This window comes from Pangasianodon hypophthalmus, chromosome 9 (assembly GCF_027358585.1).
Source record: "Pangasianodon hypophthalmus isolate fPanHyp1 chromosome 9, fPanHyp1.pri, whole genome shotgun sequence".
NCBI lineage: Eukaryota > Metazoa > Chordata > Actinopteri > Siluriformes > Pangasiidae > Pangasianodon > Pangasianodon hypophthalmus.
This window is the reverse complement of record NC_069718.1, coordinates 30,350,934-30,368,447: the sequence shown is the minus strand read 5'-3', so window position 1 is coordinate 30,368,447 and position 17,514 is coordinate 30,350,934. Positions and strand designations below refer to the sequence as shown.

At 42.7% G+C, this 17,514-nt stretch overlaps 4 protein-coding genes across 4 annotated transcripts; all 4 read right to left on the bottom strand.

Annotated features, from left to right (window-relative positions):
• Positions 1-975: 975 nt before the first annotated feature.
• Positions 976-3,016, bottom strand: LOC128318790 (uncharacterized). Its single transcript, XM_053236677.1, has 7 exons — positions 2,798-3,016; positions 2,548-2,673; positions 2,252-2,445; positions 2,002-2,096; positions 1,702-1,832; positions 1,378-1,502; positions 976-1,241 (listed from the first exon to the last, which is right to left on the bottom strand). Exons 1-7 carry the CDS (start codon positions 2,882-2,884, stop codon positions 1,109-1,111), a joined length of 891 nt encoding a protein of 296 aa, XP_053092652.1. The 5' UTR covers positions 2,885-3,016; the 3' UTR covers positions 976-1,108.
• Positions 3,017-3,059: 43 nt separating this feature from the next.
• On the bottom strand, positions 3,060-5,598 carry LOC128318764 (uncharacterized). Its single transcript, XM_053236594.1, has 11 exons — positions 5,478-5,598; positions 5,207-5,376; positions 5,035-5,119; positions 4,792-4,938; positions 4,492-4,700; positions 4,303-4,406; positions 4,025-4,143; positions 3,686-3,862; positions 3,356-3,555; positions 3,166-3,266; positions 3,060-3,064 (listed from the first exon to the last, which is right to left on the bottom strand). Exons 1-11 carry the CDS (start codon positions 5,520-5,522, stop codon positions 3,060-3,062), a joined length of 1,362 nt encoding a protein of 453 aa, XP_053092569.1. The 5' UTR covers positions 5,523-5,598.
• Positions 5,599-5,701: 103 nt separating this feature from the next.
• On the bottom strand, positions 5,702-10,083 carry LOC128318922 (mesothelin-like protein). The gene is made up of 10 exons (XM_053237112.1): positions 10,023-10,083; positions 9,690-9,822; positions 9,220-9,568; positions 7,917-8,107; positions 7,618-7,708; positions 7,415-7,514; positions 7,149-7,321; positions 6,694-6,849; positions 6,060-6,193; positions 5,702-5,946 (listed from the first exon to the last, which is right to left on the bottom strand). Exons 3-10 carry the CDS (start codon positions 9,388-9,390, stop codon positions 5,769-5,771), a joined length of 1,194 nt encoding a protein of 397 aa, XP_053093087.1. The 5' UTR covers positions 9,391-9,568; positions 9,690-9,822; positions 10,023-10,083; the 3' UTR covers positions 5,702-5,768.
• Positions 10,084-13,521: 3,438 nt separating this feature from the next.
• LOC128318933 (uncharacterized) lies at positions 13,522-15,750 on the bottom strand. Its single transcript, XM_053237129.1, has 8 exons — positions 15,390-15,750; positions 15,207-15,291; positions 14,938-15,084; positions 14,649-14,857; positions 14,452-14,555; positions 14,236-14,354; positions 13,877-14,053; positions 13,522-13,746 (listed from the first exon to the last, which is right to left on the bottom strand). Exons 1-8 carry the CDS (start codon positions 15,593-15,595, stop codon positions 13,537-13,539), a joined length of 1,257 nt encoding a protein of 418 aa, XP_053093104.1. The 5' UTR covers positions 15,596-15,750; the 3' UTR covers positions 13,522-13,536.
• Positions 15,751-17,514: the final 1,764 nt, after the last annotated feature.

The window sequence follows — 17,514 nt, the reverse complement described above, 5'->3', positions numbered from 1 at the left end:
GTTTTCAGTATAACAAAGTGATTTACATTTCTCTGACAATGTGGGTCTGTTCAGTTACCTGTTCATGACTCCAGCTCTTGTTATTGATGAGTGAAACGTCAAAAGAGCTCAGTGAGGTCAGTAGAACAAGTGGAATATACATCACGAGTGCATCCGGAACATTCTGTAGCACTTCAGTTTGGTCTACAGAGATTACCTGGGAGAAAGTGTGGGAGCAGACCTTCAACTTTTCCAGACTAAACAAACTGCATTCTGAACAAAGGATTGATTTTAAATTAAATTAAACTGGTATAGAACACAGTAATGTAAATCTCCATTTCAGTAATGTGCTGTAATGTATTTTGCATGTGTGTGTGCGTGTGTGTGTGTTCTGTGTGTGTAAGAGAGAGAATACCTTCTGGACAAATGTCTTTTGCAGAATAACTGGTGCTGACAGAATGTTATTGATGAATGTTGGATTCTGCGATAAAGACAGAAGCTGAGACGATGGGATGATGGAGATGGTTGCAGAGGGAACGCCGCCGATGAGTGTTCCCAGGGACTCCAGAGAGGAGGCACTGCTGATCTGTGAGGCAAAACAATCAGATCTTCAACTTTAAAAAAAGGAAAAAAAAAATATGAATCTGCTGTTTTGGATCTGAACGCAGGGAGTATTTAAGGGAGTATTTAACTTACAGCACTTTTCTTTATATACAGTGTAGTTGGTTAGTATTTGAACAGTAATACAATTTTGTTCTTTACAGGGGGATTTGGTGAAATTGCTCTAAACAGACTTGGTCTCGCTTCCAGTATCGTAGACTGACGTTCTTGACAAGTGTACAGTGTACACTCACATTAAAGCCTGCACTAATGATGCTCTGGATCAGGGCATTCACTTGGCCCTGGTCCCAGCCACTGATGTTACTGAGTGTAGACAGAGCACTGTTTATCACACTGGAGGGGGTGGAGCTTATCTGGCCCACAGTCAGGCCCACACACTGGCTGCCCAAAGATTGGATGGTGGATGCAGATACACTGGGGAACTTTGCTACCAGCACCGCTGTGACCTGAGAGGAGAAGAGGATTATAGTTAGCTTGCACTTTGACAGAATAACTGACTGACAGGGTCTCATTGATTGATCACCTCTGGATTCATTTCTGTGCAGAAGTTGTTGATGCTCGTCAGGATGGTCTTGATGTCTGCATCTCCAAGATGAACAAACGTGGAGGAAGGAGTTCGACACAGCAGCTCAGCTGGCAATCTATAAGATCACAAACAACCTTTTAAAAATGCGTACAAAGATATTTATCCTTGTATGTAGTCCGTTACCTAAGGGGGTTGAATTGATGAGGCTGGTTGAATAAATAGAATAAGTAGTTGTTAGTGTGGAGTGTTACCCGAGTGGGCTGAAGTCAGGATTCTGGATGTATAACTCTGTTGTGTAGTACTCCAGGACACTGGCTGAAATTCCTGGGTTGTTGAACAGCTGAAGATTTTCTGCGTTCTGCAGGAACACACTCGTCTAAAGGACACAATAAAACACACACATTAATACGTCACTATGGGTGTGTGTTGTGTTAGGTAGATAATACATTATATGTAGATGAGCAGAAATAATCATGTGTGTAAATGTCTGAATGACTAACATGTATGATTACAGGTATGTTTGTTTGTTGGTGTGTGAGTTTGTGTGTGTGTGTGTGTGTGTGTTAGTATGTTACCATGTTTCCTGGTAGGAATGACTGCAGGTCAGCGAGGTTAATGAAAGTGATGAAGAATCCGATGTTGTCAGCAAACCAGGCAGTGGAGTTCAGAAGAGGATCTGAGGAGTTATAGCAGCGGGGGCTGCCATCTGCAAGATACACATACAGATAGTTATGTTGAGACTCACATACTGTGCACACACAATTATAGGAAATGAAGCGTGGATTGCTTGGATTGAAGGATATGCAGTACTATTCAGCAGAGAGAGAGAGAGAGAGAGAGAGAGAGAGAGAGAAGAGAGATGTAGTTATTCTTACCGCTGCTGTTCAGATACACTTTTATGGAGCTATACACATCAGCTGGGGTGAAATCAGTTGTGTAAAAATTGTAGTTGTCCCCCAGGATAGACACCCTGCTCACAAACACACACAAACACACATTTATACATACATACATATATACGTATAGAAGTGATTTTAGTACAGATCCTCAATTTTTTAGCCAAGAGACAGGGGGCAGTGTTTGTGCTGACAGCCCTGTGTAATGGTACATCAAACAAATACTCACAGTTTCCTGTATGACAGACAGGAGGCTCCACTGAGCTGGGCAGAGCTGATGAGCTGAGAACTGAGGTAGGGCAGGTAGTGAACCAGTGTGACCTTAAACCACTGTTCTACATCAGCCTGAGATGAGGCATTGAGAGCACGAGGCCACACACACTCCAACGTGTGGCTGGCCAAAGCTGAGGATAAAACAGACTCCTGTAGAGAGAAACAGGGATTATTCTATGAGCTAATCCTGATATAATAAAGGCAAGTAATCCAGATGGACTAAAAGGGTATGTGAAATGAAGACAGGTGTACCATCTCCAGGTATTGATTGGTTCTATTGTAGTTGTTGAGGAGTGTGCAGAGCTCAGAACCATCAATCACTGTGTTTGGCCTGTTCAGAAACTCTCCGAGTTCTTCCGGAGAGATGGAGCCCAAAAGCTAGAGGACACAGAGCAGAGACAACACACTCGTTACAGAGGGAGATGTTGACAGTTCATTGGCTGCCGCTTAAACTATTAGTGAGCGACTCACTGACATGATCAGTGTTATACAGCAGAAATACCTCTGGCTGTCGGTCAGCTGGGATCAGAGACAGGAAATCTTTCAGGTCAGGGAATCCAAAATTGAGGAACATCTGTTTCAGGAACATGTAGAAGCTTCCTCTGCTGTAGCAGCTCAGGCCTGTGAGGCAATATAGGCCACTAATGAAAAAAGTCTGTGCTGAATTCAGATTGATTTTAGACCAGTGAATGTGGGACACTCCTGACTTAGCCCAAATTCTTCATCTGCCAATCACATCTACTGATCAATGCCTGCACACTGGACTAGGCTGAGTCAGCAAATACACAAGCAAGAACACACTTGAAACAAACCCCTGCCCCCCCCCCCCCACCAACACACACACACACACACACACACACACACACAGACCTTGGCTGGACTGGTACTTGAGATAGTCTTGTGTGTAATTGAAGACAGTATCGGACTGTGTTGCAGAGAGGTCACTGTACACATTATCAAGTCCTTTCACTCTGTAAACACAACGACATAGAAGTAAACAAGTTAAAAATCAAAGAAAGTAAAGAATAGATCTGTGCATTCACGTTGAGGAGGAGCTCACATCTCTCTGTAGGAGTCACAGCTGATGTTCATGGGGATGATCGACAGGGTGTTTGGACCAATCCCAGGAAGGAAGAAGGAAAGGTAAGTCTGGAACCACAGGGCAAAGTCCCCTGGGCTGAAACTTTGGAAGTGAGGCACCAGATCCAAGAGTGTCATGTTCAGAATGGTGTGTGCTGAAGGAATGCTAGTCATGTTCATCTGCAAACACACAGCAGCACGGATTAACAGTCTGGACACACTCGGACTTCATCGATTAGTATGCATAGAATAAACGTGTCTTATTGCGAAAAGAAATGTGCACTGGTTTGTAGACTACAGAGATCCTCACTTGTATTGCAGTCTGGTGGAAGACTGTGAAGAAGCTGCCAAGTTGATTCCGATCTAAAGATGTGATCACACTGCTAAACACCTCTCTAAACACAGAGTCATTTCCCAACACTCCTGAATCCGGCTGCAAGATGAACTGTGCCTTCTGCTCACTGGACAGTAAGCCTAACACTGCAACCTGCAGGACAAAACATGCATTTCACACATTCTGTTCACACCAGCTCAGTGGTACAGCAGCTGCCTGCCCTCTCCACCAAAATCCAGAGGCCAACTGGTACTACTATAGTCAATTGCAAACTCACAAGAAACATAAAGTTGGTGCAACTTTGATGTTACTCACGCTGGAGAAATTTGCATTTAGAATTTTGAGCTTTTCCAAGGGGGCATAATTGGAGAAATTGCCAAGGTTCTTTTCAAGCCACTTATTGCTGCCAGAAGTGTTGGAACGACAGCCAGGGTCTACAAAGATCACAGACCATTAGTTAAATTAACCAGAACATTCTCAATGGCTCTTGGTTTATTTCATTCAGGCAATCAATTGGCTTAATCTCAACAGGCTAAAACAAGTAGAAGACTGCCAGCTTTCTCTAGTAGAACAATTAAAAGGGGCCTATGTACCTGGGAGGTCAACTCTTGACAGGAAGGGAAAGATGAATGAAGTAAAGACCAACTGCTTCTGTTCCTCTTTCATGAGTGATTCTTGACTGCTAAGAGCTTCCACCCTAAGTTGGATGAGAACAGAATTACTTCATCTTCATGTCCTAAATAACACATGCAGAGTTCTAAAATTCCATTGTCTATACTTACACAATCTGGTAGCTCTCACAGCTGAAGCTTTTGGAACTGAGGCTGGACAGAAAGTCTGCGGACACTGATGACAAAAATGGTCTGAGCCTCATCTGGAACCACTCAGTGATGAAAGCGGCATTCATCAGCTGTGCTGCAGTGAAGTCCTTGATTATCACCTCCCAGATGGCATCAAGTATATTTGAGTCAGACCGAATGCTGCTGTGGGTCTACATGAATGAGTACATACTTCAGTGCATAGCAGTGCACAAATGTTTTTTTTTTTTTTTTTTAACTACAGCACCAATCAAATTTTCATACCATGTGTGAAAACCTGTCCAGTACATCATCCAAAGGTGCAGGAAAATTCTGGAAGAAAAGCTTCCATGTTTCTTTAGAGTAGTTCAGGCTACTTGGCAGTTTGCATGTGAGCAGTGTGGCCAGATCATCAGAGGACAGAACAACAACCTTGAAAGACAAGAAACAGAGGTTTCTGTGGTCAACTCATCTTCTGCGTAAAAGGACTGAACCTGAGAAGAGGTATTTTGTTCATAGAGGACTCACTGATGAACAGGCATAGGCAGGAATCCTGAAGTTACACAGTACTGCAGAAACATTTCCAGATGCGAACTCGCTATCAAGTGGGTGACTGTGCAGAAAAAAGAATAATGTTATACATCTACTAAAAACTTTCTCTATAAAGTTTGCTCCTTTTCCATTTGATAAAAAAGCTCACCTGTCTACACCATAACAAGGGTTGTGGTTGATGATGCCAAGATTCAGTGTGTTCAGATCAGATTGGTTCTGTCGTGACACCCAGGACTGAACCACTGAGGAGTTCTCAAACAGCTTCAGATCAGCTATGTTTACCCCCATTAGATTCCTCACTGTGCTCACATTCAGGATCTGGCACACACAAAAACAGTTTTCATCAAGTTCATCTGCAGTTTTCTTTATTTTACTTCTTATAACTCAAGCATCCACTATGTTCAGTTTATGTTTTATACCTTGAGAACAGCAGGGTCCAGACTAATGAATATGGTGATGTCCATGCTGATGTTCTGGGTAGAAAGAGCTTGTATATCCTCCACAGGAGCTCCACCTATACACACACACACACACACACACACACACACACATACACACACATGTTAACAACTAAATTCATGGTGTGTGGGTGTGTGTGTGTGTGTGGGTGTGTGTGTGTGTGTGTGTGGGTGGGTGCATGCGGGTGTGCATATGTGCATGCGTTTGTGCAGCTACTTTTCATTCAATCCAACTACTGCTGTTCTAAAACACTACACCTGTGTGTGTTTAGTATTTCTGTGTATGTGGATGATTGTTTTACCCAGGTAAGGTCTCATAATTTGGTAGTATGCTTTGCTGCGTTGATTGCTGAATGAAGTGTTGGCTGTGACGTACAGAGCGGATTTCTGTTCGATGGTACATGAGGAAAGATCTGGAAACAGGACCTCCCTGCATAGAGAAAAAAAATGTAAACTATATGAGCAGTAATGCACTCAAATTATTCTCAAATCTCTTTATTCATCCATGTTTGTGTATGTATGTACCTGTGAGTTTGTACTTACTTTAGGCTCTCAGCATTGATATTTTCCAGTACACTGATGTTTAAAGTACAGATGTTGGAACCAACTGCATTTATTTCAGCACTTCCCAGAGAGCGATTCCCCATGCTCAGATACCTCATAATAACCGCTTTACTCTACAAAATACACAAACATTATTCTAGTAGCAAGCACATGAGTGTCTGAGGATTGAAAATGCTTAACTAGTATGGTTTTGATCTATTACTGGTTTAAACAAACTCTGACATACTTTAAGTTTAAGATAAAGACCAGACCTGGAGCTCCACCTTCTTCTTCTACACCAACTGTAGGAAAAGTAAACACTTCCCTTCATACTAAAATTTCTCTCTCTCTCTCTCTCTCTCTCTCTCTCTGAAGGATCATAGATAATCCCTCTCACCCTCTATGAAGGATGGCAGATATTGTCTCACTTTCTCTGAAGGATCTCAGACAATCTCAATCTCTTTCTCTGTCTCTCCCAGAGGTGTTGAAAACATGGTCTTAATTCACAAATTGGTTGTAATACACATGAAGACAACACTGTGGTTGTACCCACAGTAGTAATCAATCCAAAAAATTTTTTACAGGTCTCACACACACACGCACACACACACACACATACACACCCTTCTATTACCTTTTCTGGTTCCCAGAGTCCACCATTTGAGTCCATCAAAGAGGACAGTGTGTCAATTATGGTAATGTTCCACTTGCTAATATCATCAATAGTGGCCACACGAGAAGTGGAACCCAGTAGCTGCAGCACACCATCATTAAGGCCTGATGGGTATATCTACACATGCACACAAAATCAACAATTTATTATATACCACCTAACACACACTGTCCAAAATGTTGTGTGGGTGAATCCACCATACACACAAAGACAGACATTAAACACACAACACAAAAACAAACCCTGTTTGACAGGGGTACATTTTCAGAACATACAATATGCAAGTATCATATTTAAACCGACACTGTCAGTAATGTCAGAATTTTATGACTGAAAGGCACAAACAACCTCCTCTTTCGTGTAGTGCTACTGTAGTGCTAAAGAGTCCCAGTGTCACAGTGTTCAGTGCTGCTGACCTGGTTTAACTTGTTCAGAATGATGGTCTGGAAGCTGGTGTCCACCACTTTCTCAGTGATGGCTGCCAGGTTGTTCTGCAGGACAGCGATGTCCAGATACAGATCAAACTGGGTGGAGTTAAAGCCGAAAGGAAACGACGCATCTGCAATTGTCACCGCTGTGATGTTGCTCACTGTTAGACACAGAACAAAGTTAATCACTGAAGGACAGAATCTAAAATATATCCCTGTATCTCAGTGCTTTTTACACTGTAAAGTACTTTTACCTGTAGCACTTTCTGAGTTGCATTCTGTAAAGAATGTCCTTAGCTTCTTCATCGGGATCTTCTGCTTCCTCAGGACTGAAAAGAACTTCCGCCTTACATTCTTCAACAATGCACACACAGAGATAACATTAAATTCGTCCCAAAAGGTCTAACATTGGGTCAATAAATCAAGCGCAAATTTAAAACTGAACAGGTTTACATACAAAGCTAAGTGTGTTGCAGAGGTCTGATTTGAAATAGACAGCCAGGATGCTGAGTTGCTCCACGGTCTGCTCATTCCACGTTGAGGGATTACTGATTTTAAAAAAAATGTCTATGAGATCTTATTCATATCTAATACAATACAGTTATAGACACAAATCATTTCATTTGGTTTATGCCATTTTAACACCAAGCCTAACATTATTAGAACAATTTAAATGCAGTGACGGTTCAGAAATATTTTTCTACAGCTGAACCAAATTCAAAGGTATGCACTGATCTGCAAAAATCTCTGTCTCACCCATAAGCGGTGTTCCCACTGAGGAGCAAAGACTGTACAGCAGTGATCTGAGAATCAGAAAGATCTCCACAGTTCTTCAGTTTCTCCAAAATGAGAGGGTGAGAGTTCTGGATGTAGGAGGGGTTCAGTGTGCAGGCCATATTCCCCAGAACCTCCACCTGATAACTGGTCAGGCTCACACCAGATATACCCTACAATGTCAAAAACCACGAAGGAGTGTCACATTAAAACGCAGAATCTGTAAGAACGGGGGTCCTTGTGAGGATTCCAATGTTTAGTGTCAAGATCTCTGACTGTCTTATGTTTGAACATTTGAATTATGATCTCAGAGATTTGGAGTTCTTGTCTGAAATGTTGCGTTTGCCTCAAGACAGTTTAGTGTCTCCTGAGTGACTGAGCGATTTCCATCACCGCACCCTCTATGCCCAAAACTTTCTTTTCAGTATTTAGAGGTCAGCAAACCTGAGTACAATTCCTGATCTGGGAACCACCCAAAAGCATTCTATTGTTGTTCTATGTCACAGTCGGAATTGAACTTTGCTCACATGGATTTTCATATGACTGCTATGCTGATGACACTTGATGACACTTGATGACACTGATGACACTTGATGCTGACTGCTAACATCAGGAGGATCTTGAGGCCATTTCTATCCACAAAGCTCACTCAGGTGCTTGTTCATTCCCTCATCATCTTGAGACTGGACTACTGAATGTCGCAGTTCTGCCCCTGCATACTGCATACCACCCGCCCCCTGCAACTGATCAAGAGTGCAGCTGCCAGACTTGTTTTCAACCTTTGCTCCCTCCAATGGCTTTCTGTTGCTACTGCATCAGATTTAAAACACAAAGACAAAAACGGACAAGCACATGCATACCTGAAGGCACTTATCACAGACCACTCTCTACCATACTCACTGGCTGTCTTCAAACAAAAAAAAACTCAAGACCCAACTCTTCACCAAGCCCTTGTATTAAAACTTCCATTAAACAAATCCCTTGTCTTTTGTCTCTGTTTTTTATTCTGTACTAACCACCAATACAGTTTCAGCTGAATGGTATTCTTACTTCCTATTCATAGACATAGTGAATTAGCGTATTAATATATGTTTTTGATAGGGCACAAAGCACTAATGTAAGTCACTCTGTAGAAGGGAATCTGATAAATGCCGTAAATGTATATTTCAACATTGGAATTTCATGAGACACAAATTGACTGAAAGATTGGGTGACTTGTTTTCCGTAATATTTAAGTGCTAATATTGAGTGTTGGTCTATGAACATGTTATTGTGTATGTTTTACCAGGCAGTCCTTTGCATCATTGAACAGGATGGTCTTTTTGTCAAGGCCGTGGGAAAGAACGGAGAAATCTGCTCTGCCCAGGGCAGAGAAATATGACCGACAGTTCTCCTTCTGTATCTTCTCATAGCTACAACACACACACACACACATTACAGATAGCATATGACCCATATTCTTAACCTCAGATATTTGAAAATTGGGAATGCAGGGGAAGTGTGCCTTATCTTTTATATACGGTACATTGTGTATGTGAACGTGTTACACACCTGTAGTACAGAAGCATATCAGAGGGGACGTCAGTAAAGCTAACAAATGGATCGTCTTTCACGTAGCTGTACATGCAGGTCAGCTGAAACACAAAACGCACCGTGACTGTGTGGTATCTCAGGTACCAGTAAAAGTTTGGGTCCACTTGCTACCTGTGTTTCAGACTGTGTGCGGAATGTGAATGAATATCAGAGTGTATGTACCTGAGCCTCTTTCAGGAGGACCTTGTCTCTGCCTGCACGAGGTCTACAGGCTTTCACTAGATCTTTGGCTTTCTGCTGTGGGAGAGTCTGAACTGAGCTGCAGGAGAATCCCTGCAGTATTGATGCTGACAGACTGTGGGGAGAAACACACACACAGTCACACACAGACATACACACACCGATGAACCAAAACACAACATCTTATTGGACTCTGGCAGAATCATATGCGTTATCTGGATTGTTCGCCCAATAGTTATTTACACTGCCTATGTAAGCGAGTCAGGCTGTGTGTGTGTGTGTGTGTGTGTGTGTGTGTGTCTGTTTCTAACTCACTCTTCTGGATTATCACTGGCATTGGCCACTGCACCAAACAACATCATAGCCTGGTAAAAATCAAACAAAAAAATTCAAAATTTTATTGATTCGTTTTACACCCCGAGATCCAAACTTGACAGGAATTCAGACCTCTGTAAGTGCTGTGATCACAGTCAAGCCATGTTATTCTAGGTTTTCAGTATAACAAAGTGATTTACATTTCTCTGACAATGTGGGTCTGTTCAGTTACCTGTTCATGACTCCAGCTCTTGTTATTGATGAGTGAAATGTCAAAAGAGCTCAGTGAGGTCAGTAGAACAAGTGGAATATACATCACGAGTGCATCCGGAACATTCTGTAGCACTTCAGTTTGGTCTACAGAGATTACCTGGGAGAAAGTGTGGGAGCAGACCTTCAACTTTTCCACACTAAACAAACTGCATTCTGAACAAAGGATTGATTTTAAATTAAACTGGTATAGAACACAGTAATGTAAATCTCCATTTTAGTAATGTGCTGTAATGTATTTTGCATGTGTGTGTGCGTGTGTGTGTGTGTGTTCTGTGTGTGTAAGAGAGAGAATACCTTCTGGACAAATGTCTTTTGCAGAATAACTGGTGCTGACAGAATGTTATTGATGAATGTTGGATTCTGCGATAAAGACAGAAGCTGAGACGATGGGATGATGGTGATGGTTGCAGAGGGAACGCCGCCGATGAGTGTTCCCAGGGACTCCAGAGAGGAGGCACTGCTGATCTGTGAGGCAAAACAATCAGATCTTCAACTTTAAAAAAAGGAAAAAAAAAATATGAATCTGCTGTTTTGGATCTGAACGCAGGGAGTATTTAAGGGAGTATTTAACTTACAGCACTTTTCTTTATATACAGTGTAGTTGGTTAGTATTTGAACAGTAATACAATTTTGTTCTTTACAGGGGGATTTGGTGAAATTGCTCTAAACAGACTTGGTCTCGCTTCCAGTATCGTAGACTGACGTTCTTGACAAGTGTACAGTGTACACTCACATTAAAGCCTGCACTAATGATGCTCTGGATCAGGGCATTCACTTGGCCCTGGTCCCAGCCACTGATGTTACTGAGTGTAGACAGAGCACTGTTTATCACACTGGAGGGGGTGGAGCTTATCTGGCCCACAGTCAGGCCCACACACTGGCTGCCCAAAGATTGGATGGTGGATGCAGATACACTGGGGAACTTTGCTACCAGCACCGCTGTGACCTGAGAGGAGAAGAGGATTATAGTTAGCTTGCACTTTGACAGAATAACTGACTGACAGGGTCTCATTGATTGATCACCTCTGGATTCATTTCTGTGCAGAAGTTGTTGATGCTCGTCAGGATGGTCTTGATGTCTGCATCTCCAAGATGAACAAACGCGGAGGAAGGAGTTCGACACAGCAGCTCAGCTGGCAATCTATAAGATCACAAACAACCTTTTAAAAATGCGTACAAATATATTTATTGCTTGTATGTAGTCCGTTACCTAAGGGGGTTGAATTGATGAGGCTGGATGAATAAATAGAATAAGTAGTTGTTAGTGTGGAGTGTTACCCGAGTGGGCTGAAGTCAGGATTCTGGATGTATAACTCTGTTGTGTAGTACTCCAGGACACTGGCTGAAATTCCTGGGTTGTTGAACAGCTGAAGATTTTCTGCATTCTGCAGGAACACACTCGTCTAAAGGACACAATAAAACACACACATTAATACGTCACTATGGGTGTGTGTTGTGTTAGGTAGATAATACATTATATGTAGATGAGCAGAAATAATCATGTGTGTAAATGTCTGAATGACTAACATGTATGATTACAGGTATGTTTGTTTGTTGGTGTGTGAGTTTTTGTGTGTGTGTGTGTGTGTGTTAGTATGTTACCATGTTTCCTGGTAGGAATGACTGCAGGTCAGCGAGGTTAATGAAAGTGATGAAGAATCCGATGTGGTCAGCAAACCAGGCAGTGGAGTTCAGAAGAGGATCTGAGGAGTTATAGCAGCGGGGGCTGCCATCTGCAAGATACACATACAGATAGTTATGTTGAGACTCACATACTGTGCACACACAATTATAGGAAATGAAGCGTGGATTGCTTGGATTGAAGGATATGCAGTACTATTCAGCAGAGAGAGAGAGAGAGAGAGAGAGAGAGAGAGAGAGAAGAGAGATGTAGTTATTCTTACCGCTGCTGTTCAGATACACTTTTATGGAGCTATACACATCAGCTGGGGTGAAATCAGTTGTGTAAAAATTGTAGTTGTCCCCCAGGATAGACACCCTGCTCACAAACACACACAAACACACATTTATACATACATACATATATACGTATAGAAGTGATTTTAGTACAGATCCTCAATTTTTTAGCCAAGAGACAGGGGGCAGTGTTTGTGCTGACAGCCCTGTGTAATGGTACATCAAACAAATACTCACAGTTTCCTGTATGACAGACAGGAGGCTCCACTGAGCTGGGCAGAGCTGATGAGCTGAGAACTGAGGTAGGGCAGGTAGTGAACCAGTGTGACCTTAAACCACTGTTCTACATCAGCCTGAGATGAGGCATTGAGAGCACGAGGCCACACACACTCCAACGTGTGGCTGGCCAAAGCTGAGGATAAAACAGACTCCTGTAGAGAGAAACAGGGGTTATTCTATGAGCTAATCCTGATATAATAAAGGCAAGTAATCCAGATGGACTAAAAGGGTATGTGAAATGAAGACAGGTGTACCATCTCCAGGTATTGATTGGTTCTATTGTAGTTGTTGAGGAGTGTGCAGAGCTCAGAACCATCAATTACTGTGTTTGGCCTGTTCAGAAACTCTCTGAGTTCTTCCGGAGAGATGGAGCCCAAAAGCTAGAGGACACAGAGCAGAGACAACACACTCGTTACAGAGGGAGATGTTGACAGTTCATTGGCTGCCGCTTAAACTATTAGTGAGCGACTCACTGACACGATCAGTGTTGTAGAGCAGAAATACCTCTGCCTGTCTGTCAGCTGGGATCAGAGACAGGAAATCTTTCAGGTCAGGGAATCCAAAATTGAGGAACATCTGTTTCAGGAGCATGTAGAAGCTTCCTCTGCTGTAGCAGCTCAGGCCTGTGAGGCAATATAGGCCACTAATGAAAAAAGTCTGTGCTGAATTCAGATTGATTTTAGATCAGTGAATGTGGGACACTCCTGACTTAGCCCAAATTCTTCATCTGCCAATCACATCTACTGATCACTGCCTGCACACTGGACTAGGCTGAGTCAGCAAATACACAAGCAAGAACATGCACACTTGAAACAAACCCCCCCCCCCAACACACACACACACACACACACACACAGACCTTGGCTGGACTGGTACTTGAGATAGTCTTGTGTGTAATTGAAGACAGTATCGGACTGTGTTGTGGAGAGGTCACTGTACACATTATCAAGTCCTTTCACTCTGTAAACACAACGACATAGAAGTAAACAAGTTAAAAATCAAAGAAAGTAAAGAATTGATCTGTGCGTTCATGTTGAGGAGGAGCTCACATCTCTCTGTAGGAGTCACAGCTGATGTTCATGGGGATGATCGACAGGGTGTTTGGACCAATCCCAGAAAGGAAGAAGGAAAGGTAAGTCTGGAACCACAGGGCAAAGTCCCCTGGGCTGAAACTTTGGAAGTGAGGCACCAGATCCAAGAGTGTCATGTTCAGAATGGTGTGTGATATTGCTGAAGGAATGCTAGTCATGTTCATCTGCAAACACACAGCAGCACGGATTAACAGTCTGGACACACTCGGACTTCATCAATTAGTATGCATAGAATAAACGTGTCTTATTGCGAAAAGAAATGTGCCCTGGTTTGTAGACTACAGAGATCCTCACTTGTATTGCAGTCTGGTGGAAGACTGTGAAGAAGCTGCCAAGTTGATTCCGACCTAAAGATGTGATCACACTGCTAAACACCTCTCTAAACACAGAGTCATTTCCCAACACTCCTGAATCTGGCTGCAAGATGAACTGTGCCTTCTGCTCACTGGACAGTAAGCCTAACACTGCAACCTGCAGGACAAAACACACATGTCAAGTTTACACCACATCTTCTGAGCTGTGCTAAAAAGTAACATGGAGACAGTGGTACATAACAGCTGAGAGTTCTTCCCCAACAAAGTCTTGAAAATAGCTGTTACTGCTGATTTATAGCTCATAGAAAACCCATAATGAATGTGCATGATCTTACTTACACTGGAGAAATTTGCATTTAGAATTTTAATCTGATCCAAGGGGGCATAATTGGAGAATTTGCCAAGGTTCTTTTCAAGCCAGTTATTGCTGCCGTAAGTGTTGGAAACACAGCCAGGATCTAAAATAATCAGAGACCAGTATGGTAATCAATCAAATCAGACAAGTCAAAGACTGCCAGTTTTCTGTATTAAAACAAGTAAAAGGGGTCTATGTACCTGGCAGGTCAGCTCTTGAGAGAAAGGGAAAGATGAAAGAAGTAACGACAGACTGCTTTTGTTCCACCTTCATGAGTGACTCTTGACTACTAAGAGCCTTCACCCTAAATTGGATGAAAACAGATCAGATTTTGTCGTGAAGTACTTCATCGCTATGTCCCAAATAAGACCTATAGAGTGCTCACATTCATACTTACACAATTTGGTAGGTCTCACAGCTGAACTTCTTGGAACTGAGGCTAGAAAGAAAGTCTATGGACACTGATGACAAAAAGGGCCTGAGCTTCATCTGGAACCACTTGTTGACAAAAGTGGCATTCTTCAGCTGTGTTGCGGTGAATTCATTGATTATCACCTCCCCGATAGCATTAAGTATACTTGGGTCAGCCTCAACACTGCTGAGGGTCTACAAGAAAAAATACTTACAATATATAGTTCCAAAGAAATTTTTATTTTTATACTACAGTGCCACTCAAATTTTCATACCACATTGTAAACCTTGTCCAGGGCTTCATCCAAAGGTGCAGGGAAATTGTGGAAGAAAAGTTTCCAAACTTCTTGAGGGTACTTTATGCTGCCTGTCAGTTTACATGTTAGCACTTTGGCTAGATCATCAGTGGACAGAACAGCAACCTTGAAACACAAGAACATGCAAGATGAAAAGATTTTTATGTAGTCAAATGACAGACAAACAATTATTAAACAAGGCTCAAATTCAGGACAGGAATTTTGCAACTGGTTATTAGATGGCTCACTGATGAACAGGCATATTCAGTGATGCTGAAGTTGCACAGTACTGCAGAAGCATTTCCATACAAGAGCGTAGTCTCAATTGCTTGACTGTGGAGAAAATAAGTAAATTATTACAGGAAGAATTATTGTCTTGTTACTACTTTCTAAATTACACACTTTTTTGATTTTATCAAACCACAGCTCACCTGTCTACACCATGACATGGGTTGACAGTGACACTGGACATGTTTTCAAATGAAGTGGTAATTTTGATACTTGTAGAGGGAGAAGCAGTGGTGGTAAGGAGGGCATTGGTAGTCGTGTTGACATTTGTCCCAATAGGAGTGCTGATTTCAAAACTTGTAGTGGGGGATGCAGTGGTGGTTAGGCTGGTATTGGTAGTGGCAGTCATGTTGACATTTGTTCCAACAGAAGTGCCGAATTCAAAACTTTTAGTGAGGGATGCAGTGGTGATTAGGCTCGTATTTGTAGTGGCAAGCGTGTTGACATTTGTTCCAATAGAAGGGGTGATTTCGAAACTTGTAGTGAGGGAAGCAGTGGTGGTTAGGCTGGTATTGGTAGTGGCAGGCGTGTTGACATTTGTTCCAACAGAAGAGCGGATTTCAAAACTTGTAGTGGGGGATGCAGTGGTGGTTAGGCTGATATTGGTAGTGGCAGGCGTGTTCACTGTTGTTCCAAAAGAAGTGCTGATTTCAAAACTTGTAGTGGCGGAAGCAGTGTTGGTTAGGCTGGTATTGGTAGTGGCAGGCGTGTTGACATTTGTTCCAATAGAAGGGGTGATTTCAAAACTTGTAGTGGGGGATGCAGTGGTGGTTAGGCTGGTATTGGTAGTGGAAAGCGTGTTGACATTTGTCCCAACAGAAGGGGTGATTTGAAAACTTTTAGTGAGGGATGCAGTGGTGGTTAGGCTGGTATTGGTAGTCGCAGACAAGTTGACATTTGTTCCAATAGAAGGGGTGATTTCGAAACTTGTAGTGAGGGAAGCAGTGGTGGTTAGGCTGGTATTGGTAGTGGCAGGCGTGTTGACATTTGTTCCAACAGAAGAGCGGATTTCAAAACTTGTAGTGGGGGATGCAGTGGTGGTTAGGCTGATATTGGTAGTGGCAGGCGTGTTCACTGTTGTTCCAAAAGAAGTGCTGATTTCAAAACTTGTAGTGGCGGAAGCAGTGTTGGTTAGGCTGGTATTGGTAGTGGCAGGCATGTTGACATTTGTTCCAATAGAAGGGGTGATTTCAAAACTTGTAGTGGGGGATGCAGTGGTGGTTAGGCTGGTATTGGTAGTGGAAAGCGTGTTGACATTTGTCCCAACAGAAGGGGTGATTTGAAAACTTTTAGTGAGGGATGCAGTGGTGGTTAGGCTGGTATTGGTAGTCGCAGACAAGTTGACATTTGTTCCAATAGAAGGGGTGATTTCGAAACTTGTAGTGGGGGAAGCAGTGGTGGTTAGGATGGTATTGGTAGTCGCAGGCGTCTTCACATTTGTTCCAATAGAAGGGGTGATTTCAAAACTTGTAGTGGGGGATGCAGTTGTGGTTAGGCTGGTATTGGTAGTGGCAGGGGTGTTGACAGTGGTTCGAAAAGAAGTGCTGATTTCAAAACTTTTAGTGGGGGAAGCAGTGGTGGTTAGGATGGTATTGGTAGTCGCAGACATGTTGACATTTGTTCCAATAGAAGGGGTGATTTCGAAACTTCTAGTGGAGGAAGCAGTGGTGGTTAGGATGGTATTGGTAGTCGCAGACATGTTGACATTTGTTCCAACAGAAGGGGTGATTTCGAAACTTGTAGTGGGGGAAGCAGTGGTGGTTAGGCTGCTATTGGTAGTGGCAGTCATGTTGACATTTGTTCCAACAGAAGTGCTGATTTCAAAACTTTTAGTGGGGGATGGAGTGGTGGTTAGGCTGGTATTGGTAGTGGCAAGCATGTTGACATTTGTTCCAATAGAAGGGGTGATTTCAATACTTGTAGTGGGGGAAGCAGTGGTGGTTAGGCTGGTAATGGTAGTGGCAGGGGTGTTGACAGTTGTTCCAAAAGAAGTGCTGATTTCAAAACTTTTAGTGGGGGAAGCAGTGGTGGTTAGGCTGGTATTTGTAGGGGCAAGCATGTTTACATTTGTTCCAACAGAAGTGCTGATTTCAAAACTTGTAGTGGGTGAAGCAGTGGTGGTTAGGCTGGTATTGGTAGTGGCAGGCGTGTTGACATTTGTTCCAATAGAATGGGTGATTTCAAAACTTGTAGTGAGGGATGCAGTGGTGATTAGGCTCGTATTTGTAGTGGCAAGTGTATTGACATTTGTTCCAACAGAAGTGCTGA

Bases quoted from the DNA above. Each gene is read 5' to 3' on its own strand.
- LOC128318933 (XM_053237129.1), bottom strand. From the start codon at position 15,595: ATGACTGCCACTACCAATACCAGCCTAACCACCACTGCATCCCCCACT. The intron at 15,292-15,389 runs GTGAGCTGTGGT...TTTTCTCCACAG, and splicing joins CCATGTCATGGTGTAGACAG to TCAAGCAATTGAGACTACGC. The intron at 14,355-14,451 runs GTACATAGACCC...TGATTATTTTAG, and splicing joins CTCAAGAGCTGACCTGCCAG to ATCCTGGCTGTGTTTCCAAC.
- LOC128318764 (XM_053236594.1), bottom strand. From the start codon at position 5,522: ATGGACATCACCATATTCATTAGTCTGGACCCTGCTGTTCTCAAG. The intron at 4,939-5,034 runs GTGAGTCCTCTA...TTGTCTTTCAAG, and splicing joins CTGCCTATGCCTGTTCATCA to GTTGTTGTTCTGTCCTCTGA. The intron at 4,144-4,302 runs GTACATAGGCCC...TGATCTTTGTAG, and splicing joins GTCAAGAGTTGACCTCCCAG to ACCCTGGCTGTCGTTCCAAC.
- LOC128318790 (XM_053236677.1), bottom strand. From the start codon at position 2,884: ATGTTCCTGAAACAGATGTTCCTCAATTTTGGATTCCCTGACCTGAAA. The intron at 2,097-2,251 runs GTGAGTATTTGT...GTTTGTGAGCAG, and splicing joins TGTCTGTCATACAGGAAACT to GGTGTCTATCCTGGGGGACA. The intron at 1,503-1,701 runs GTAACATACTAA...TGTGTCCTTTAG, and splicing joins CATTCCTACCAGGAAACATG to ACGAGTGTGTTCCTGCAGAA.
- LOC128318922 (XM_053237112.1), bottom strand. From the start codon at position 9,390: ATGGGTCATATGCTATCTGTAATGTGTGTGTGTGTGTGTTGTAGCTAT. The intron at 7,322-7,414 runs GTAAAAGTACTT...TGTGTCTAACAG, and splicing joins CAACTCAGAAAGTGCTACAG to TGAGCAACATCACAGCGGTG. The intron at 5,947-6,059 runs GTAAGTACAAAC...TTCTCTATGCAG, and splicing joins ATCAATGCTGAGAGCCTAAA to GGAGGTCCTGTTTCCAGATC.